General features: G+C 40.0%; 2 protein-coding genes across 2 annotated transcripts; both read left to right on the plus strand.

The window, feature by feature from the left end:
- Nucleotides 1-1142: 1142 nt before the first annotated feature.
- On the plus strand, nucleotides 1143-10124 carry pias4a (protein inhibitor of activated STAT, 4a). The gene is made up of 11 exons (XM_053853965.1): nucleotides 1143-1292; nucleotides 2510-2891; nucleotides 4378-4462; nucleotides 4531-4572; nucleotides 4694-4784; nucleotides 5421-5549; nucleotides 6625-6730; nucleotides 6825-6898; nucleotides 6989-7149; nucleotides 7240-7391; nucleotides 7551-10124. Exons 1-11 carry the CDS (start codon nucleotides 1266-1268, stop codon nucleotides 7823-7825), a joined length of 1524 nt encoding a protein of 507 aa, XP_053709940.1. The 5' UTR covers nucleotides 1143-1265; the 3' UTR covers nucleotides 7826-10124.
- A 1576-nt stretch (nucleotides 10125-11700) lies between these two features.
- map2k2a (mitogen-activated protein kinase kinase 2a) lies at nucleotides 11701-23128 on the plus strand. The gene is made up of 11 exons (XM_053853534.1): nucleotides 11701-12517; nucleotides 13667-13877; nucleotides 14813-14959; nucleotides 15041-15118; nucleotides 15413-15464; nucleotides 16839-16963; nucleotides 17439-17652; nucleotides 17753-17817; nucleotides 17887-17948; nucleotides 19581-19626; nucleotides 21572-23128. The coding sequence occupies exons 1-11, from the start codon at nucleotides 12429-12431 to the stop codon at nucleotides 21680-21682; spliced, it is 1200 nt and encodes a 399-aa protein (XP_053709509.1). The 5' UTR covers nucleotides 11701-12428; the 3' UTR covers nucleotides 21683-23128.
- Nucleotides 23129-23266: the final 138 nt, after the last annotated feature.

Below are 23266 nucleotides of genomic sequence, written 5' to 3' on the forward strand. Positions count from 1 at the left end.
AAGAGGTAGCTAGATAAATTGTGTGTGTACAACATGGGCATGCTTCTAGATGAAAACGAATTTATAAATATATACAGTGGTGGATATTTACCACCAAGCATGCTCTATATATATATATATATATATATATATATATATATATATATATATATATATATATATATATATATATATATATATATATATATATATAAACCCTGATTTTAATTTTCAAGAATGAAAACCTCAGACATCACCCTAGTCAGGGTAAATGAATGAATGGGTATGGAGAATGACCATGTTGCCCTCTTCAGTTTAAAGCATGGAACACGAATCTTTAACCAATAGAGAAGAAAATATTTAATAAACCGTCCCCACTACTTCAGGCATGTCTGGTACTTCATTTGAAACAAATTAAAAGTCTATTTCGTAAATTATGGAAGTATTTCTGTTATAATTACTGTTGTCATTGTTATTTGTTGGTGTAGATTTATTAGACAGGTTTCACAGAACAGAAGCCTGGGCAGAGTTTTGGAAGATGCAGTGCTGTTCTACTAACGTTCAGCATTGCCCTGGACCAGGCATGTCGTCACAAGATGCTGCCATTCCTTCGACTGATACTTGCTCCCAGCGGAGACCGTGGAAAACCCGAGATGGATCAAACGGAATGAAACTTCGAAAATCAAACAACCCATCCCGTTTCACTTCTTTCAGAGGTCAACCCCATGCGTGTTTTAATATATATATATTTAGTTATAGTTTAGCTACAAAGTGTGTTTTCTTCATTTGTGATCTGTGAAAGTGCGATTCCACAAGCTGAAAACAAATCCAAGACAAAGCCTTCCCGACGCGACACTCGGCGACTTGTACGAGCCGGAATGGACTTTTTTGCTCGGACGGGAACTTTTGTGACCATGCGACTTCATCCAATAGTCACTTCAATAATTAGTATTTCTGTTCCGTCAAATACCGCGACAGACTGAGCATCGGCTCATCACATCACCATTGACGGGAATATGAACGAGAAACACAATACTACCGCAGGCCTTTTAATGAAAGGATTGACAGGCCTAATCACCAAAGCAGACCTGCCTCGGAGTGCTTTGAAAAAGTTGTGCTGCAGCTTTAAATTTCCGTGAGCCCGCCCATTTCAGATGCGTATTTCCGAGCTTCTGCCTAAGCGGTTTCGTGATTGGCTATGATAACAAGTCGTTCAAAGGCGGCTAGACGTTTGATTGGTCAAAGACAAGCTTCGTCCATGACTCTCGCGGTACTGCTGTGCGAAGATGGCGGCCGAGCTGGTGGAAGCGATGGCAAGTAGAGCCTTGATGACTTTAGTTTGATGTTTTAAAGACAAGAGGGTTTACAAAATCAATTCCGAGTGGTGGACGACACCGCTCGTTTATATAAACACGCGAGAGTGTATCCTCGCCGAGTATAGCTGCCGGTAAAACGAACTAGCCCGCGCAGCTAACGTTGCTGCCTTGCTATATATCTAGTGCGTTGGTTTCTTTGCAAGCCCTGCGTAAATGAATTATAAATGTTGACAAATTAATTGGTCCATTTATTGAGAAGATGTTTGTGTATGGTTCGGATGACTTAGCGGCTATTATGCCATTGTGTCTTTGTTGCTGTGCACCTGTCAAAACCCCTGGGTTCTCTGATTGAGTACCGACAGTCCAGGCTGCTGGAGAGCTGGGCTGCCGGTCAGACTCAGCGCCCACGGTCCAGACAGAAACCACAGATCGTCCTTCCACTCTGTCCTAGCCTCGACCCTCATAAATTGAGTCGAAGATCATTTGAACACTAACGCTTACCATTGTTTCCGTTATGGAAGGCTTTCACCTGGCATGTAAACATCATGTGTTTTCAAGTGCGCCATCGTTTTCTTTCGACACTTGTTTACGTTTACTGTTCTGGAGGTTCCTTGATGTTTTGTCATATTTATAATATTTATTTATATTATATTATGCACGATCTATCCAAGCCGTACTATGTCATCTATGGTAAATGATGTTTATGCTGTGCCCTCTTTAAAATATGACCATAGCAACATTAAATGCGCCCTGCATGGCTCATTGTCCACGTGTACTTATCATCGTTATGTTTTTTGCAGGTAATATCTTGTAGTTTGTTGTACCTCAGAATTCCAGGTGCTGTGGTACTGCTAGTTGGCTTATTCTTTAGGAGCAAGTTTCTATATTTATGCATATTTCCAACAAATGGACTCTCTGACTTGAGTCATATATACACGCACACACACCATTCTTAATCTTTCTGTATTTCTTATTATGTATGACTACACTTCAGCAACACATCTTTTAAATCTAACAGACGTGTAAAGATGACAATATAGTGGTATATGAAAAGCCATATTCTTATTCAGGTGTCAGAGGACACTCACAAATGGAAACTCATGTAGTGAACACGATTCAAGTCATTTATGTTGATTTTATGTATAAAAATGGTAGATCCATTGAGCATTGAAATGTCAATCTTTGACATTTGTCTTCTCTTTCCCTTCTTCTAGAACATGGTGAAAAGTTTTCGGGTCTCAGACCTGCAGACGCTGCTTGCCTCAATGGGCCGCAGCAAAAGTGGACTGAAGCAGGACCTGGTAGGACGTGCACTAAGACTGGTGCAGACGGAGTACAGTCCAGAGCTTCTTAAGAATGTCAGACAGCTCTACGAATCGCGCTTTCCCAAAACCTCAAGCTGGTTGGCGGCACGGCGCCCTGAAAGTGTCCCTATTACATATTCATCTCTCACCTCCTCCACCACTGCTACCAATCAGGGTGCAGACTACCTCAATGGCATAACTAAGCCACTGCCCACACCTGCACTTGAGGTCAAACTGGTGCCACTTCCCTTTTACCAAACATTGGAGACACTTTTGCCCCCCACTGAGCTAAGTGAGTATTGACTTATTGACAGCACTTGCATTCAAAAGATGTCCTAATGTATTCATAAGACTTTCTAGAAGACATTGTGAATGTTCACAATGTATAGTAACTTATGACAGGGTTTATGAAGTGTAATTGGTTGTGAACGTAAGTTGATGTGAAAAGACCCAACCATAGCCATAACCTAACCTTAAACTTGAATAAATAAGCAGTGCTGCTTATGTGCCTAGACTTTGCTTGTCTGTTTGCTGTGTCCAGTCAAAACCGTAATGGAGGTAGCTGTACTGAGGAAAAAATAGTGGTAGAAGTCTCAGGCGACTATACAGTGCAAATAGTGGTGTAGGATGATGGTGTTTGTTGTCCAGTCATCATTGTTGCTTGAGAGATGGGGAAAATTTGTGTAATACGCTGTGGCTGGAGCCTGGTGTTGAATTAATATACAAATTAGGTGACTCCCATCCCAAACTTTAGGTTTCACTAAAGATTTTTTTTTTTTACAGTGTACTTTCATCTCTTAAGATTTTCAACTACAGTCTTTTGAAACAGTGATGTCAAATTGGAATATTTCAGTGTAAAAAAAAAGGTTTAGAAACCTTGTTATATGTTGTTGTATGTATGTTGTATATATGTTATGAATGCATTGAGTCTTGTGAGTGTACGAATTAGGGATATAGCGGTTATCCTGGTAACATTTGTAACGGTTTTCTTTTAGAAATGCTGTGTAACTTTGACTGGCTCACTTTTCTAATAACTCACAGTGACTAGTGCCTGAGTATGGAGAGTGTTTACATTGTGTTCATCATTCGAATCTGCCTCTAATCAATACTAGTTATTTTGTGTTTAATTCTGGTTAAATAAAGGCCTGACTGCTCATGTCCGTATGTGACGTTAGTGTGCTCATCACAGCGGAGTGAACTCCAACAGCATTTATGCCAACAGACTCAATATGTGTATAAGTACTTTATTTAGGAATGCACTGGCTAATAGTGTCTGCTGCCATTGTGTTCATTGAGGTGATGCTGTGCTCTCCTAAGCTGATGTCTGTATATCTGTTAGCTACTACTGAGCCGAGGTACAACGGTCCTTTCAGGCAGATACCCGCAAATCAGTGAAATATATGGCGTTAAAACATTGGAAGCATCACTTCTGTTCATTGACATTAGAACACAATGCACACAACAAGACGATTGACCTTAACCATCGGTCATTTAACAGACATGCTGCTGACTGCAACTTATTTTACACATATTTGCTGGAGTCATCCATGCTACATGGTGATTGATTTCAGCGTATTTAACTACTTTATTTTTCAAAACTTTTGAGTGCATTGCAACAATACCTATATAATTATAATGAGATCATTTAGTGTGATGATAGCAGTGACATGATATTTTCATACATCCCTCATGGGAATAATGCATGAGACCTTGATATAATATGTAACCAACTTATTATATATGTGACCTGTTGAGTGACTGTGTGCTTTTCATTTCAGTTGCCCAGAATAATGAAAAACTACAGGACAGTCATTGTATTTTTGAGTTGACGCCCAATCAAGCTGATCAGATTAGAAATGCAAGGTAAACCTATGGGACCTACAGAAATGTTTCTGTTGGCTAACTGTTTTTTTTTTCTTCATACTTTTCAGTGAGATTCGTCCTGGAATTCGGTCAATCCAAGTAGTTCTTAGGTGAGATCCAATTTCCTACTAGTGAATAGTGGATTCATTTCAGTAGTACAAACAGTTTAATTTAAAAACTCATAAATAAATTTCAGTTTTAATGCTCTTCTAATCGCCACCGTTTTCACAGAATCTGTTACACAGACTCCATTGGTGCTCAGGAGGATCAATATCCCCCAAATATTGCTGTTAAAGTGAACCAGTCCTACTGTCATGTGCCGGTGAGTTGACTTAAAATCATCTTTCTTTGTTCTGAACATTTTGGTTTCCAACAAGCTTCACAGAAATTCTTGTTTAATATGGATTTTTAAGTAGAAAGCTCACGACTGCTAGCAGCAGTAGTGTTTGTTTTGCAGCAGACAGATTGTTGGTCATATAGTTATTTGGATGTCCCTAACTCTAAAGTTAAAGTATAGAGTGTTTATGAAACAAACTATATTAAATACAGAAACTGTTTTTGACACAACCGTGTCACATTCATGAAGTAATGAGAACCATTTTATAATAGTTATTTTCAGTCTTTGTGCATTATCTTCTTTATTATTATGGATGCACGTTGTGTATGATTGTGATGACATGTATCTTCGATAACCACTGAGTACAAGTCAAACAAATCTGATAGACGTATCTCTTTGCTTTCCTTTGTATTATTGCTGCATAGGATTGTATCCATGACGTTTAAATTGTGATTAATGCTTGTCATTAGCATATTGATCAAAATAATCCCTTTTTTAAAATGGCAAATGGACTTCATGGACAACCTGTATTTTGCCTGCAGGTCGGGATCTATCAGCTGCAAGTTAAAAATACTTTTGTAGATTTCTGTTTTACCTATTTTTTTCCTTTTGTGGTGTCAGGGATATTACCCCTCTAACAAACCAGGAGTTGAACCTCGTCGTCCCTGCCGTCCTGTGAACATCACACCGTGGTTGCATCTCTCCAGTGTCACCAACAGGGTCACAGTCACCTGGGGGAACTTTGGGAAGGTCAGTCTCATGCTGTGTCACATGCCTGTTTTATTCATTTTTCAAACTACAGTAGCTTTATAAGGTTTAACTGTTGGCGTGTGATCTCTGTGTTTTTGGTGTCTGACTGCATCTGAATGAAGGATTTTTTTTTATTTCACTGTTGCACATTGAGGTTTCAGAAATGGGCTGTCTGTATGTTGTAAGTGTGGAAACAAGATCCCAGTATACTCCAATAGTAAAGGTTTAGGGGCTATAAGTTAATCTGCTTCTGACCTTCTTTGTACTTCTCTATCAACATCCTCAGTGCAAACAACATGTCTGTGGTGCTGTTTTTCATCATGAAATAATAATGTTGCTCGGGCAATGCCATCTTCTCTCAGGCTCCACTCAGCTCTTTGCCCCATATTTGTATGTTGCTAAAGTTCTGATCGTCCCTGTTGTTCCTAAGAATTGGCACCAGATCGCGTGTCTTCCACTTGTCCTGATTTATTCTTTATTATTTTATGACAAATGGCAAAATAAAATGAATTTGCCTTGTACATTGCTACAACTGAACATTGTTTAAAAAATCAGAGGAGGACGAAAACAGAATGTATTCAAAGCATTTAGTTAGTCGTGCATCTAACTCAAAATCTGCCCATGACAACGTGGTAACAGTCAAGCCATCATTATATAGCTACTGGATTAATGAAAATAATCGATAAACCCTGCTTCTCAACATTTTACATTGTGGTTGCGCAATTTGACTTTTGAGTGCACTGGTATGACTCAGTCGATCTAAACTATGTGGAAAAACGGCAGACGTGCGTGTTCTGTGGGAACTGGCCCAGTACTCAAAACATCTTCGTAGTTGAGCTCTTTCAACCAATCTCTGTAGAGTTGCAGAGCTGAGTGTGTCTGCGGGGCCTATTGCACAACATCCACGCCATTCGGTCATGCATTGGTTTCCGCCGAAAGCATCTGCTGTCTGTTGCAAAACCTATTTATAAATGTTACTGGTGTTCGAGAGGCATTGTGGCTTCTGAATATTTCAGTAAAAGTTATTTAATCACACAGTTGACAGATGGGTTTTTTTTTTGTCTTTTTTTTTCAGAGGTACTCTGTGGCAGTCTATTTGGTGAAGGTCTTCACAGCGGCAGACCTCTTCACCCAGCTCAAACTCTGCTCAGTTGAGAGTGCAGAGCGCTGTCGTGAACGCAGTAAGCACATCAGTTGGATCTTGAGGAATAAGGATTTGATCTGTCAACATTTCTAAAAACGGTGAATGTATCTACTGCTGTTTTTGTTCCCCAGTTCAAGATAAACTTCGTTTCGATCCAGAGAGTGAAATCGCAACCACAGGTCTTCGGGTTTCACTCATTTGTCCGGTGGGTATAACTGCTTCTGTCATTTGGCAACGTTTGACATTTTTCCTGCTGCATGAATGTCTAATCGTATTTCATCTTTGGATCTTGTAGCTGGTAAAGATGCGGCTCGGTGTGCCATGTCGAGTCCTAACATGTGCCCACCTGCAGTGTTTCGACGCAGTCTTCTTCCTGCAGATGAATGAGAAAAAACCCACGTGGACTTGTCCTGTCTGTGACAAACCAGCTCCATTTGAGCTGCTCACAATAGATGGGTAAGAGCTTTGAAAGAGCACTGAACCATGTTGGATCATTTCTTTACACAGAGGGGTGCTATTGTTTCGCTGTATGTTTGTCTTTTCCAGATTACTATCCGAGATTCTCAAGGAGACGAGCGAGGAGATTGAAGAGATCGAATACTTGACGGACGGTTCTTGGCGACCAATCAGTGATGAGAAGGAAAAGGAGAGAGAAAGAGAACGTAGCGACACACCAGAATACTCCGTCGTTGATATATGTACGTGTTGCCTACTTCTTATGGATTTTCTTTAGTTTTATTTCAATCGTTAACTTGGCTTCAAGTTCAAGTTCCGAGAGTTCCACTCCCTTCAATGCACTGGTGCCTCGGCATTATGATGATTGTCAAGTGATTAACGCAAGCCTTCTGTGTCTTCAGGTGTCCCCGAAGCAAACGGTCACTCTCCAGCCCACAGCAGCACAAGTCTGACCGGCAAGTCTGGAAGCAGTTCGTCGGGTGGGACGGGAGTGGCAGGAGGATCCGCTGCAGCGCCAGCTGGAGGTGTAGTGGTAGATCTGACTCTTGACTCTTCCTCTGAGGAAGAAGGGGGCGGGGCTGGAGGCGACAGCGAGGACACTGACGACAGCGCTGACAGCCCTGCTCCAAAGAGGGGCCGATACAACTATGACAAGGACTTGGTCACTGCTTACTGACCATTTGGCTTTGTTCCCTCATTGACTGACACTCACACAGATGAAGAAACTGGGGTTTGAAATATGAGGCGTTATCCTCTAGATGCAACAACTTTATCCTATCACCCCCCCCCCCTGCGGCCGAGCCTTTTAGCTGCTTGGGTTTATATCCACACAAGACAAACACTCAAATATGCACTGTTTGGCCTGCAGCGATTCCTCTTTACTCTGGTTGCTGGGAAAACTAACCTTTTGGCCACCTTGCAGTGGAACTTTCCGCCGCCTTGCCTCAACTGAAGAGATGGAGCACCCTGGCAGCACAGCCCAGAACACCCCTTCTCATTTCTCTTTAGACTTTTTGAATTTTCTCTTCTATCCTCATGTCTGAAGTAGATTTACAGGTTCTTTTAGCTTCAGGTGATCACTTCAGTCACTTGTGACAAGAAAAATGACATAAAAGGGGGGAAACAAATATTTAAGTTTCAAAACAATAAATACATTTAAGGAGACCAAGATTGAGATTTAATTTAAACAAGATTTCTTTGGAAGTGAGAGGGATTTTGGGGTTATCTGCGGGTGATTAAATGTCGGCAATTCTTTTAGGAACAACGTTAAAGAACATGTGGAATTGTTGCAAACTAACAAGAGAATAAATTGAATAATATTCACCCCGAAACATGGGACCATTAGTTTTCGTTCATACGAAACTGAACACAAGCTGTGAGGGTCTGGGAAGGTGCCTATTTATTTTAAGGCTGAACTGGTCATGGACAGGTCATCTGTCATGAGTTTGGCTGAATGAAGTGGCAAAATGTGGTGATGTGCCTCGACATGCTGGAAAACCTTTACATCTCTGAAATGGACTCGGTTCAGATTTATTCTTTTGAAAAAGCAGGAATTCAGCCCCATGTATTTGCCCAATGGGAACGCCAACTACAGTGAAGAGAAACTTCCCAGACTGACTAGAGAGAGAGAGAGGGGGGCTGGTACAAGGGGGTCAAATATTTTATTTTTATTTAGTCAATTTTACACTGGAGTTTTTTTCCTTTTTCATTTTACATTACTTATTAAATATTTTCCCAGTCTGAATTATATACCAACTTGGAATTACCATCATATTGCTGGTTCATTTACCTGCTGCAGCTCTGCTCATGAAAGGGACTCCAATTACTGTATTGTCAAATATTCTGAGTTGATGGAGAGGTGAGGAGTGTCGCCTCTGTCAGATCAGCTACTTTGAAACTTTATTTTCAGTTAAATACAAAAGCATAGGTTCATATTAATTTTGCAGGTGTGTTTTTACGTGTTGAATATACATATCTGGTTCAGCACAGACTGTTGCGGAGTTCAAAGTTGTAATTGGGTTCAGCAATGTTATTTCCTCTAAATTTTTTGGATTTGCTTTAAAGCGATTGCTTCCACGTGTCTGGCACAGTCCGAAGTGTCAATAGGTGCAGCCCCTCCTATCTTAAAGCTGATGATTGGATTAGAAAATGTCCCGTCTGGAGCAAGTGGAGCTGCATCAACTCAACAACACTCCCACCTCCTGGCCTCACGGGGTAGATAATTCTGCACCTTGTCTCAGACTTAATTGCTACATGATGTTAGCGTACAGTGAATATCGCTCTGCACAAGCACTTCTGATGCTCATTTGTGATGGCTGCTTGTAGACTTTAGCTCGCCGTGACCTTGGTTTAAAATCTCAGCGAGAGAAAGGAAGTCGATTCCATCTGGTGCGATAGCAGTTTATTATTTCAGCTATCACGTGGCGATATGCACAGTGTCTTTCTCATTAAAGTTTTGTTTCAAAAAAGTTCATCCAGATCAGTTCATACTGTTTTTTTCCCCCTGCTTGAGCAAACCGGCAAGTTCTCACTATGATTCAGTTTGTTTGCTGTCGAGTCTGGGCTTCCACTGTTCTTACCTCCTCGACAGGACTCATAAAGACCATAAAGTTGGGAAATGGCAGCTTGTTGGGAAAACTCAAGTCTCGGATGAAAGTAAGAGACAAACAATCTTTATCTTGTGCTTTCCCTATTCACTGGACAAGTGTATATGTAATAACTGCAAATAAAATGACACTGTTCGCTTGTTCAGTGATAGGTCATAGTTTTAACTGGTGTTCTCTCTTTATTTTTGCGTCATGGTTTAAGACACGATGCGGGTCGCTTCTGTGGAACTGAGCCTGAGTTGCTTTCAAGGTGTTTGACTGCGGGGTACCAATCTGTAACACAAAGTAGCATGGGCAGAAGCTGGTCACAATCCATGATGTCAAATGTTTCTTTTACATGTTCATATTAACACAATAAGATCTAAATAATATTTTATTAAGCCTTGAATTGCCTCCACTTGCTGAATTGGGCAAGTGCAAAGAGGAACTGTTGCTTGGTCAAGGTGGCGATTGTCGTGTTCTGTACCAAATGCTCTAGCCAGGGGACTCTTCACATGCCTGCCGAGGATAAAACTGTACAAATTTAAATGATCGTATTCTAACAGCTGTTATTGATGTGTGGAATTAAAGTCATTTCTTAAAAAAAATACTGTCATGTTTCATTTGATCATTGTGTATTTGTGGTGTGATTTTGATCATTACAGTGTATTATTAGTTCATTTTTTTCCCATGATTAAAACCTTTATAGAAAATATATGAAATTATGAATGAAAAGTGCCAGTTAAATTGTATTTTAGATGAAGCCAACATTTTTGTGCTACTTCTCTGTTCCATTTCAATTATATACCTGTTTACATTTGTTTTGTTTTCATGTTAGTTCTGTAGCTTTTTCTTACATAGAGCAGCAGCTCTGCCAGTAAAACTCAAGCTGTGCTTTTCAGTGATGACTGAAATAACAGGGAAATGTTTGCCACTGACTCACTATATCTGCAAGCTGCCTTCACAGCCCTCAGAACCAGCTGCAGCGCCTTCCTTCACCAGCTTGTCCAAGAAATTGGCTGTTGATGTGAAGAAGTCATCTTAAGTGGAGCTTAAGATGGTTGTAATTTCAGAAACCATCTTATTCCTCCCAGCCTGGAAGTGGGTAAAGTGCAGCACTTTGCCAGTATTCATGTAGATCAATTTCAATTTGAATTCTAAATAAAACTCTTATTTTTTGAGAATTTTATTTTTGTCTTTCAGCATTACATTATTTTAATAAATAATGCTCATTTAACACTATTAACTTTCTAATAGAGTGCCTGCTTTAAATCATATGCATGGGATAAGGTATTCACCACAAAGATATTCTATTGTTTATGATTTAAAATAACATTTTAACGACAATATGATGAAATTGCATGTTTCCCTGTTTTATGATATCTAGTGTGACAATTTCAGCTACTGTTTCAATATCATTGGCTATGCAGAAGACAAATTATTAGCATTCCAAAACCTCCTTTTATCCATCTGGATATAAGTTTGAATAAAGTGAAGTAAAGAAAAAAGATGACACTGACCCTTCTTAGTTAAAAAGAATATAAAAGGATACTGTAGTCCTGTGCAACATCTCAGGAATTGGCACATGAAATAACTATTTTATTATTATTAGTAGTAGTATTATTGAGATTATACAGAAGTACACATTATGGGCAATACAAAGTCAACTGCTCAAAGAATTAATGCTCATTTTCATATATATATATATATATATATATATATATATATATATATATATATATATATATATATATATATATATATATATATATGCTTTTTAAATTAATGATCTGACAGAGGAATTAGCATGAACTTGTGTAAATTAAGAAAGTGGCAAATTTGTTAGGCCAATATTGTGTAGAAAAGACAGGGTCATATTATTAACGTTTCGATATTAGTGTTGAAGTTCGACTGTGATCTCACGATTCAGTTCTCCTATGCACCGCAGGGTGGCAGCATGGTTCCTCTCCACGAAGTCACTGTACGCGGATCACAGTTCTGGTCAAACTTCGTCTTCTTTTGACACCTTTCCTGGGAACTATATCAAACTGTACATATTCGACCGTTTTTATTCGGCTCGCGTCTCGCCCCGTCTTACCCGTCGGCTTGAGACTTTGCAGACTAATCGCGAGCCCTTCCAGTGGGGGTGTCACACAGGTCTGATGCCGCAGCTTCCTGCATTGAAGGACCACTCGGAGCCCCACACCCCGAACTGAAACCAGGGGGATTCCTAACTCGGACCCCGCTGTGCTACACAACGAAGCCACTTGGTCTCTTGGTGTTTGCCCGAGTCGAGCCACCGGTGGACTGTTACTAAGTGGAAGCGGAACCGCGAGGACTCCAATCTGAGATCTTCCTTCGGAGTTGCTCGTAGCTCGTAGCAGCTAGGTTGCTAATGGCTAATAGCAGCAGGTAGCTGGACAGAAGAAGAAAACAGACATGTGTGTTCTCCTACTATAGTAGACACACCCGCGAAACCTATACATTTGGACGCAGCCAGGCATGGTACGTTTGAGCGTAATAACTAGCTGACATGTTCAAGCAACTGCACTAACTTTGCTAACGTTAGCTAGCCACCTATAGCTCGTCCTGTTGCTCTGTCAGCGTCAATATCGTACAAGGAAAAGGCAAAAGACTCGCCGAGGCTCGCCTTTACAATTCCATTTATCACTTGGCGAAAGACTTGAACAGAACATGCCCCCCAAAAGAAAGCCGGTGCCCCTGACCATAACACCCATCGGAGAAGCACAGGCCACCTCGAACACCATTGATGCTGCATCCGAGTGAGTATAACGACCTACTGAAGACTTTCCGAGACCAGTTTTGTATCTTACCACCTCTTTGTTTTCACCACCACCCGCCAATGTCTTCACATGCTGCCTTCAAACTTTACACTTCACACAAATCCATGTGAAATAAACCAACCATGGTTAGAAAGAACGAGATGATTTCCTGGGTTGTTGCCCCTGAGGTCTGTCAGACATCTAGATAGGTCATGTTAAAGTTCAATTGTTCATCATGTCTGTCAGTTGATTCATCAGAAAAGGTGTTCTATTGTTTACCGGTGGCTCTAACTTCCAGCCCTCCTATTGTGGTGACAGTAGTGTGATATACCTGTCCCATAAGAGGTTTGTACTATAGGTCTTGTCTGCAAGTCTACAGCCTCATTTGCCTTTGATGCTGGTTAACTTCACGTTAACCCCATCATCATCCTACTGTCCTTATTCAAGTGCTGTGCCAATATACTGTACAGTCACAAACTATCCACAGGAACATTTTACTCCACTGCAGGTCTATGTTAAGTGAATAGTTATTTAAATTCACTTTTTCTTCTGGTGTATTTCTATCTACTTTGCGGATTGATTCTCATTTGTAAGACACTAGAATATTTTTGGCATCTTTTCATCAGAATGTTTGGCTAGTGTTAATGACGCTTTAAACAATTTGAAAGTACTTTCATTGCATTGACATTAATTGGTATGCTTGCAAACAGGCAATGAATAAAAGCTTGCTTTTTTTTTTTCGCTCTGCATCCAGTTAAAATTACAAAGCCAAACCACTTGCCCTTCCGCATTCTTTAAGCCTCAGCAGATGCAGCTCTGAGGCTGCCAACTGAGGCACGACTCACTAACAGCCGCCAGTGACACAGTGCGCATGCGTCCCCTATGAAATGCATTCGACTACCTGCCATTCTAATGGCAAATGGTTCAGGGCCAGTCACAGGCACATATCTGTGAAATAACAATAACATAATAACAATATTTTTGAATGAATGAATATCATGCCCTTGTTGTATAAATGTTCTGATTGCCATGCTAAATGCTGTATTCAGTGTAGAAAACCTTTTTTAACTACTGTTGAAGCACTTTAAAGCTGACATATCTTTCTACTTGATAAATTGTTCTGGTATCTATTTTTCTCTCTCTTCACAGAGCAAACCTCGAGGCCTTACAAAAGAAACTGGGTGAGCTTGACCTGGACGAGCAACAGAAAAAGAGACTGGAGGCCTTCCTCACCCAGAAAGCTCAGGTCGGGGAGTTGAAGGACGAGGATTTTGACCCCATTTGTGAGTTAGGTGCGGGCAATGGAGGAGTGGTCAACAAGGTGCGCCACAAACCTTCCGGTTTGGTTATGGCTCGCAAGGTAACCATTAACTTTAAAGATTGGTGGGAAATGCTGACTTTTGAATCTCCTTTTATATTTTACTTGTTGAATTGCAAAAAGCAAATAATTTCTCCTGTAAATCTCTTACTAGCTTATTTGTGGAAAAAATATTGACTAAAATTTGCGACAGAAAAAGTCATGAATTAATAATAATTAATAAATGTAATTAATATCTTTATTAATCCCCAGGGAAATTATGTAAAACTAACTGTAAAAACTAAAAAACACTAAATACACCAGTGACAAATTATTTTCAAAATTGTAACATAAAACGTATTATTTTTAAGATTGGGGACAGCGTGATCTTGAAGTGGCTCACTGTCTCTGTTAAGTCTCTCTCATTAATAATTAGTTTATTTGTGTTTGATGTTATTATATATTTATTTATATATTTTTATTAGTTTTTTTCTTTTACTTTTGTAAAGAAAATTATTTTGTATTATAAACTGTGTATAGCATTATATTCTCACCAGAGTCAAGCAGGTTAGAAATTGAAAATTCTCTATAAATATGTAATTTATCGTTATGCGAGGACTAAGCTAAACAATGGATTAACGATGAAACAGTGGCTGTAAAAATTCGCGAGTTTCCGAGTGTGGGATTACTCTATAAGTAGTTTTACTTCGTATTTCAAACCTCTTCAAAGCATATTTTGTCAATGGTAGATTTGTACAATAGATTAATTTGATACTTGCAGTGTTGGTCTATATGACATGCGTGCATGGGAACATGAAGTGTTTCTGTTAAACTTTATGAAATGCACAGCGATATCCCTTTAGTTTGTAGGGGACTCTTGCATGCCATCATGAAATTTGGTGATCATATCTTTATGTACGTCATAATGAATTGAATTGAATGCAATTGATGATTGTTACTTATTAGATTGGACGTGTTTTTATCCTTTTACCTCTTAGTTGATCCATCTGGAAATTAAGCCTGCCATCAGGAACCAGATTATCAGAGAGCTGCAGGTTCTGCATGAATGCAACTCCCCCTACATTGTGGGCTTTTATGGCGCTTTTTACAGCGATGGAGAGATCAGCATCTGTATGGAACACATGGTGAGGGCCCCTCTTTGGCAAAGGAATTCAACGTCAATGTATACATACTGTTCCAGTGTTTAAAGTATATGCTTGCTACAGGACGGTGGCTCCTTGGACCAGGTTCTAAAGGAGGCACGCAAAATCCCTGAAGACATCCTAGGAAAAGTCAGCATAGCTGTATGTATTTACATTGGTGTTTTGTCTTAAAAATATTTTAAACTTTTCATGTTAAATTGTGTATATGCAGCTGGGCGTGAGAGATTGTTGCGATGTTACTTCTCAATATTTATGTTGTTCCGCAACAGAGAAGTCACAGACACTGGTGTTTAACAAGAGGTACATTGCCTCATGCCTCACCAGCGTTTTGATGGAACTGCAAATCATAAACTGTTATGGATATGTGACAACGTTTTGTGGTAGATGCAACTTGTTTCATATTTCTATGCACTAACATTTCCATCATGTTTGTAGGTGCTGAGAGGATTGGCCTATCTGCGGGAAAAACATCAGATCATGCACAGAGGTATCAGAAGGAGGCTGCATTATTGTCTGTTTTGTATGGTTGTTGCACTGATATGTTCTTATTTAAAGGAAATATGGTTGCATAGACACCACAACAATTATAACCTGCCAAGATGTTTCTATTATTTTTCTATTACATTTTTCTATTTCTTGCGGGCGACAATTTACTACTGAATTTGAATACAGCCGTGCTACATTGAGAAACACTTACTAAATATCTTTGCTGACAATTAAATATTTTTTAAATATTTACTAGGGCCGACAAAGTATCAGGAATGCATATTGTCCTATCCCGGGTATTAACTTTCTGTGAATATATACTGAACAGCCTGACAAGAGGTACTAACTTGTGCTGCTAGGAGAGGCGAATGTTGCACTCATTATTTGGCTATTACCTTTCTTATACTATTGAAAGGAAGGACCAGTTGCATGCTTCAAACAAAACAACAACGATCCGTTCTTTTGTTTGTTTTTGCTAGATGTTTGGAACTTCTAACTACTGCTTATTATACAATATATTAATAGAGTTTAACGGCTACCACTTCTGTTTAATTTTCAAAAGTACGTCTTTATTGTGAGTCCTGTTCCATGGTAGGCCTCTAACAGCAACACTACTGTAGATTTGCAAATTGCAGTAGTTGCAACAGACCTGCGTGGTCACTGGTACACCAGGACAGAGTCTTCTCTGAGCTCGAGCGGTAATTACAGCCTCTCAGATGTGATTATACAGCAACCTCGCCCTGTTGACCCCACCCTCCATTTCTCCCTCCATCCCTCTTCTACCACTCCATGCCACCTATTTCTTAGTCAGTCAACATATGTCTTTGCGGGGTTATGTGGTGGGGGAGACGCACCGCAGACGACATGTTGCTGGGCTTGGTCTCATCATTTGCTCCATTCAACTACAACAACAGCTTTTGTTCATTCATTCTTCTTGATCGAGTTCTTGTTTAAAATGTTGTGCTTAATGGACTGCACTATGTGGTGTGGCAACAGCTAGATATAGCTTTAGAAACCATAGAAGTATGTAAGCTGATGAGCAAAAGCTAGTCACTTTAGTGCGTGTCAGTCGCATTGATCCTGGTTGTACTTGCCTCAAGGAAAACCAACATATGACAATAAAGAAGGATCCCTTTGAGATTATGCAGCAAAATGTTTGTGAATATTGTGAGTCCTGCTCTAAAAAGTTGAAGTTTTTAGTCTTAAAAAGCCCAATACAATGCATAAACCAGACATTGTACCACTCTACTGATGGAAGAGGATTTGCTTACGTATTTGCCCTATGCTCTTCATTTCATTTGAAAAATGGTCAAAATAGTTTTGCCAGGTTGCCATGACTTCTTGTAGCTTACATCTTTGCTTCTCTGCCATGTAGACGTCAAACCCTCAAACATCCTGGTGAACTCTCGTGGTGAGATAAAGCTCTGTGACTTCGGTGTGAGCGGCCAGCTTATTGACTCGATGGCCAACTCCTTTGTGGGAACACGCTCGTACATGTCGGTGAGTCAGCACGCCTGCGCCCCCCACCTTCCCTCTTCTGGCAGCATCCACACATTGCTTTTTTTGTCCAGATATCAGACTCCACCCATATTTAATCCCTGGATTCCAGCAAAGGGTTATTTTACATTTGATATGTCTTTCCAAGATTTCCTAAGACACTCACTGGAACCTTCAGAGCTTTTTTTCTGTGTCATTGATCTAAACCTCCAATCCGGTGTTGCACCATAGCACCATAGCTGTACTGTTTATGCCTCGACATGCACAACAGTCTCACAACAGTCACTGGAACAGCCTAGCGATTGCTTCACTTTTTGCTTCATAGTTACAACACCACACACACACACACACACACACACAACTTCCTTCAGCAACAGTTTATTCCATCACCGACGGGACTTCCTCTGCCCCTTCCTCTCTCCCGCCGAACCTCTTGGCTCGTATTCATCATTCTGACGTTTATTCTGCTCCTCAACAGCCGGAGAGACTGCAGGGGACTCACTATTCTGTTCAGTCTGACGTATGGAGTATGGGTCTGTCCCTGGTAGAGCTGGCCATCGGCCGCTACCCAATACCCCCTCCAGACGCCAAAGAGCTAGAGGCGATCTTTGGACGGGCTGTCTTGGACGGGGCTGAGGGAGATCAGCAGAGCAACACACAGAGGCCCAGACCACCTGGAAGACCTGTTAGCGGTACGCTGCCCTTGCAATAGTCTTGATAATGTTCAGGTCGATGATGATATTGAAAACAAAAATCAATGAAATTGTGTTTACATGTCATGCTCTTAAACAGGACATGGGATGGACAGTAGACCCGCCATGGCCATCTTTGAACTCTTGGACTACATTGTGAATGAGGTGAGATACGTTCAGCTATTTGTTATAATAATAATAACCCTTATCTTAATATTCGTTTTTTTTCTGTAGCCACCTCCAAAGCTACCACATGGTGTCTTCACTAATGACTTCCAGGACTTTGTCACAAAATGGTGAGAAGCCACATGTTTTTGTTTCCTCTGTGTTTACCAAATTAATTAATAATATTTTGTCAATGAGTTTGATATAAAAACAACAGCAGCGAGTTGAAGTCCTTTCAGGGAATCAAGTCCCATGAGTCCCACTTTACGTGGTTATATTTTGGTGTTTTTGAGTCTTTGTTTGCTCCAAAAATCCCTGTTTATGTGGGACAGTATGATACCTAGTAAGACATTATAGTTCTCATTTTTGGAGGGTTTTTTTTCATGCTTCAACAGATCCAGGATCAGGAAGGGAGACTCCCACTCACCCTGGGAAACACGTTGATCACTTTTGAAGAGCACTTGTCTCTACATTTACTTCCTGTTTGGCTTTAAATGAAATGGTCTCATGGGAATATTCTCTAATTCGCTTTCACCCCTGAAATAATAATAGAACTAATATTGAATGTTTTTAATTGATCATGTAGTCCGTTTGGTGGGACGACAGTCATGCTGTGGATTATTCTGGCTATAAATCTAAAAGTAACCTTTTTTTTTTCACTGAAGAAAAATGTCACCACATTGGCAGTTGTTGAAAATGATTGAAAGAAATAAAAATATGCAGAGCGTGTTGTGTATGTGGATGCATGTAGAAGTTGATAGGAATCTAGAAAAGCTTGGGTGGAGGAAGATATTTTTCGCTTTTTAAAGGTGTCTTAAAAGGCAACCTTCCAGATGTAAATGTGACACTTACGAAAATGGCGAGTTTTGCTCAATGGAGCTCTTTGCTCCTGGGATAGTAGGATTTTATTTAAGACCAACTGTAATCATTTTGGTCAAAAGTCCACAGCAGTCAGACTCAGCCGGTGAAACCTGTAGTGCTCCTCTATAGCATCTTTGGTATTTTAACATCTTGATAGATTGAGGTCAACCCAAACACACAGTCCTGTATTTTGAGCGTCCATTAAGTTAGAAGAATAAACAATGAAGTCCGCTCTGACTTAATAGTTGAACTTTTTATGCCTTGATTTGTCTAAGCGAATCACCTACTAGTTTCAGCAGTTTCCTAGTACAGCGAGCTCCTCTGCTGCATTACAGCAACGCCAATGTTTTTTGCCTCAAAAGTAAAGTTACAGGATAGTTTTGATTTTACGAGGATTTTCATTTTTGCTGGCCTGCACAAATCCCTTGTTGATGATTCTTGTGTGGTGTTTAGCTCAAAACTTAGCAACTATAATTATATAATTGTATATTAGTTTAAGGGAGTGCCTAATAAACCAGCCTTCTATCTAGACTGTTCACGTAGAGTCATGAGTTTGTGTATGAAATTAAGCTCATGTTTTGATGTGGGGGTCTTCCACTTAAAAAGATGCCTTTAAATTCCCTAGTAAAATGATGAAAACCAAACCAAATTTTAGGTGATATCACCTTTGCACAAGGCAACATTCTTAGTTGCATTTAAAAAGGGGGAAGAGGAAGCTTGCAAAGACTTCACTAAAATTCGTTTTGTCATTCAATAGTGTTGGTCATCCACATAAGAGGGAGTGAGTGTCACTTGATGGCATAGAAATGTTGACAGTACACAGATCAAAGGTCCTAATATCCAAGAGACAATGACCATTTATTTTGCTAAAATGTCAATCATTTCCCTTTTTGTTTCTGCAGCTTGATCAAGAACCCAGCTGACAGGGCAGATCTGAAGAAACTTATGGTGGGTGAACGTTCATACTGAAGCCTTCTTCATACTGGTGTACAGGTTTTAGGGTGCCACTGCTTTTCGTGTGTTGCATTTTTGCAACCATATTTGAGACAAGCGCAAGTAAATTTCATTGTTACTCTCACGTGTCCAATCTGCATGGCAATACTGTTCGCTACGGTTTCACATTAAACATGGTAAAACGGCGGTGTGGTGTCTGACTGGGACCTGTTAGTCATTGACTTGTGACCGGACCCCTGCCTGAAAACCGAAAAGATGCTGGTGGGATTCTGTTTCACTGAGCTGTGGCTGTGAGAGAGTTTATATTACTCATTGCTAAAGACTGTTAGCCATGTTCAGTCCTTCAGTTTCGATATTCTATAATTACTTCTACTGAGTTGCATTTCCTGATTGCACTCTGTAACAAAATGCTTATTCCATGAATCCCAGGTGATCAACTCTGGGATAGTTATATCGTTTTTGTTATTTTCTGTCATTTTTATTGTTTCGTAATGTGCTGTTCAGTCTTTTCTTAAAAAAAGCAAAGCAATGAAAGTACATAAGTTTTCTCAACATAGTGAAAAAATAATTAATAATTGTGATTCCAATCTTGATCAAAATAGTTGTATTTTGGTCTTGATCATGCAGCCCTACTTCATGATCAGACACACTTGGTTTAGCTAGAAGTGTATAGAACGGGGTGAAGACTTTGTTATGAAGCACTATTTCTCACCCTGCACTCACACCAAAAGCAGTCGAGGTTTGTGGCAGCCCCGCGCTGCATCATGCAAAGTGGCAACTCACACAAAAAGCAGTTTATGCCTGGTGCGGGACGTGGCGGAGCGCGTCATCAGTCCACTGAAACATGCAGGATTTGCAGCGCAGCGATATTGATGATGCATTTAATGAGACCAAAATGAGTGGAGCAACACAGTGTATAATGGTTTTGTGTTTAATATTGGTTAAATAAAAGCAAAAACCACGCAGTTACGTGTGTGACGTCAGCGGATTCATAACTACGGAGAAAACATTTAATATGCATTCATTTTGATAGCACAATATGTTGATATCCACTTGCACAGTGAGAGTCTGTGTGAGTGACGCCACAGACTGAAGCGTCTCACGTTGGTTTTCCGCTCCACTGAATTAAACAGACTTCAGTGTTGGTCATGACAACATGAAATGAGGAGCTAACTAATTTTAAATAGTGTTGATGGAGGATCTGTTGAGGTTCCAAGTCTGTGGACCGTGACTCTCCTTGTCACTGAATGCGGGCGCAATAGGGCTTGACCCATGTGCCTCGATGCGTATTGTTAATGTTTTAAAGCTAAACATCATTCACAATCTTCAAACAATATTTAGACATTTTCTGAGAAGTTCTTTTACTTTTTTGACTTCTTTCATCTATGATCAATCATCTCAACTGCAACTTGTGCAAAACCACGGTTTCTTTGCTTATTTGGTCGTTTTGCCGCGCGGCTCGAAAGCCACGTTTGGCGAGTCCGAGCTTAGACTGTCAAAGTACGTTTTATACCTGATGTGATCATGGTTGTGCAGGTTCAGAATATGAATCATTTCACTAACAGTTTCTTTATTGGGGTCAGATTTAATAATGGCACAAAGCACGTTGTGAAGTGTGTTACATGCACCTGTATGTGTCTGAGGGAACAGTCATCTATGCATAATGTGTCTATGAATATGGATGCAGCATAGCATTTATGTTTGATTAATGAGCCGTGAGTTCCTCAGAAATGTTAAAAAGTACAACACTGCATTCGTGTGGTGAATGAAAATTGCTTGATTGATGAGACAACCTTGTCGTGGATTTTTGTTTTGAAATTAAGTGTGTACTAGTGTGTGCCACACTAAAATGTTAACCTCTTCAGTTGCTTTGGGGAATATATAAAACTATATCATAAATAGTCACCTAATGACTGTCTGGTGTTGTTCTCATCCTCAGAGTCACACGTTCATCAAGCGGTCAGAAGTGGATGTAGTGGACTTTGCCGGCTATTTGTGCAAAACCATGGGCCTGAACCAGCCCAGCACCCCCACCCACAGCACTGAGTGAACAAGGCCCAGCTGCTCCACCTCTCACATCTGGGTTTTGCTTGCAAACACATTCAAAATACTGTACATACACAAGCCATCACACACAATGGCACTTTCCCATGTTATTTGGTAAATCAGTTTTGGCTCAGCCCAGTTTTTATTTCCCTCCTCCAATGGAAGGAGCTTGTCTGAATCATTGTACTGTAAGACCACAGCTTCACCATGCCAGTGTCACTCTCCTGCACTGCCTCACAGGATGTTAAGCACTGAAGGGCTGCTCGATTGTCAGCTGAATTTTCATTGATCGAAAAACTTCTTTCCAATTGTTTGGTTTTCTGAATCGTTTTACCCCCCCCCCCTCCATGGCAATGTTTGATGGCTTGTGGTTTGTACTTGAATAAAGGCTCTGCTGTAGTGAAGCAAGTCTGAATTGAGGGTCATAAATGTATCATCCATGGGTTGTCCAATTTGATTTGGCAGTCAAATGCATTTGAAGACAAGAAGTCCAGCCAGTTCATTCTGAAATTTCAACTTGTGATAGCCCATCTAGTATTCTGTGGAAGACGGCAGGGAAGGCATGTCGCAGCTATTATGTATATTACCTTCCAGAACAATGAGACATCACAAAATGGTTTTGTCATGATGATACCCTTTTATCCATATCTAATTCCACACAAATTTAGGATATAACATCTCACATTTACTGACAGAGGGGGCTCACAATGAGGAAATATAATGCCAGGTTGTCTTTATTTAAATTGAGGAAAAAGAATGATTCAAATGTATTCATAAGATGTTAACGCATGGTTTATCTACTGTATGTGTGTTTTGTTTCCTAGGATCAAGGTGGGGGGTAAATTAGCCAATGTTTTTATTTTTATCAACCTCTGAAATATCAATCTGAAATGTTCAATCATGATTTTTGACTATAGCTTTTTTTCTTTGTTGATGGTCTCTTCTCCCCTCTTGCAGATGTTTAGTTTTGTTCTCATTGTACTGCTACGTGTGAAGTACTGGGCTTTCTCTTGTGACACGAGCAGGACATGCGACCAGGCGACCTTTCTTTTTCAGCACATACAAATTCACTTACTAGTGCAACTCCCAACAAGTTCAAGCAAAAAGAAAAAAGGAAAAAAAAAAGCTGTGGGTTGAACACTTTACCCATGTCAGTGTTGATTACATGGTGGTGGTGTTACTTTACTAGCCTGCTGTCTTGCTCGAGCTCTTGTATTCTCTCTGCTTATGGCTGCCCTGACTTACAACCCCCAGAATGTGCATTCGTTAATGCAAAGATGGATGCATTGGCACTTGTATGTGTACAAAGCTATATACAAAAAAATAATAATAACAGGAGTACTATTTTGCAGTCTTAATATACAAATTTTTGATTTATGTAAATGACAAGGGAGAAGAGTCATAATATAAAATGTGTTGGATATGGTTATAATGTATAAAAAATATTCAAATAAAACTTATTTGTGAATGTAATGTATCAGACATCTGTTTTTTGTTTTTTGTCCTACACAGGGAAAGTAATGCACCGATCAAAGGTTACTTTTAAGAAGTGTATTTTAAGTCCGTGTATTTCAAACGTCCGTTATCG

The sequence above is a fragment of the Synchiropus splendidus genome, chromosome 1, assembly GCF_027744825.2.
Source record: "Synchiropus splendidus isolate RoL2022-P1 chromosome 1, RoL_Sspl_1.0, whole genome shotgun sequence".
NCBI lineage: Eukaryota > Metazoa > Chordata > Actinopteri > Syngnathiformes > Callionymidae > Synchiropus > Synchiropus splendidus.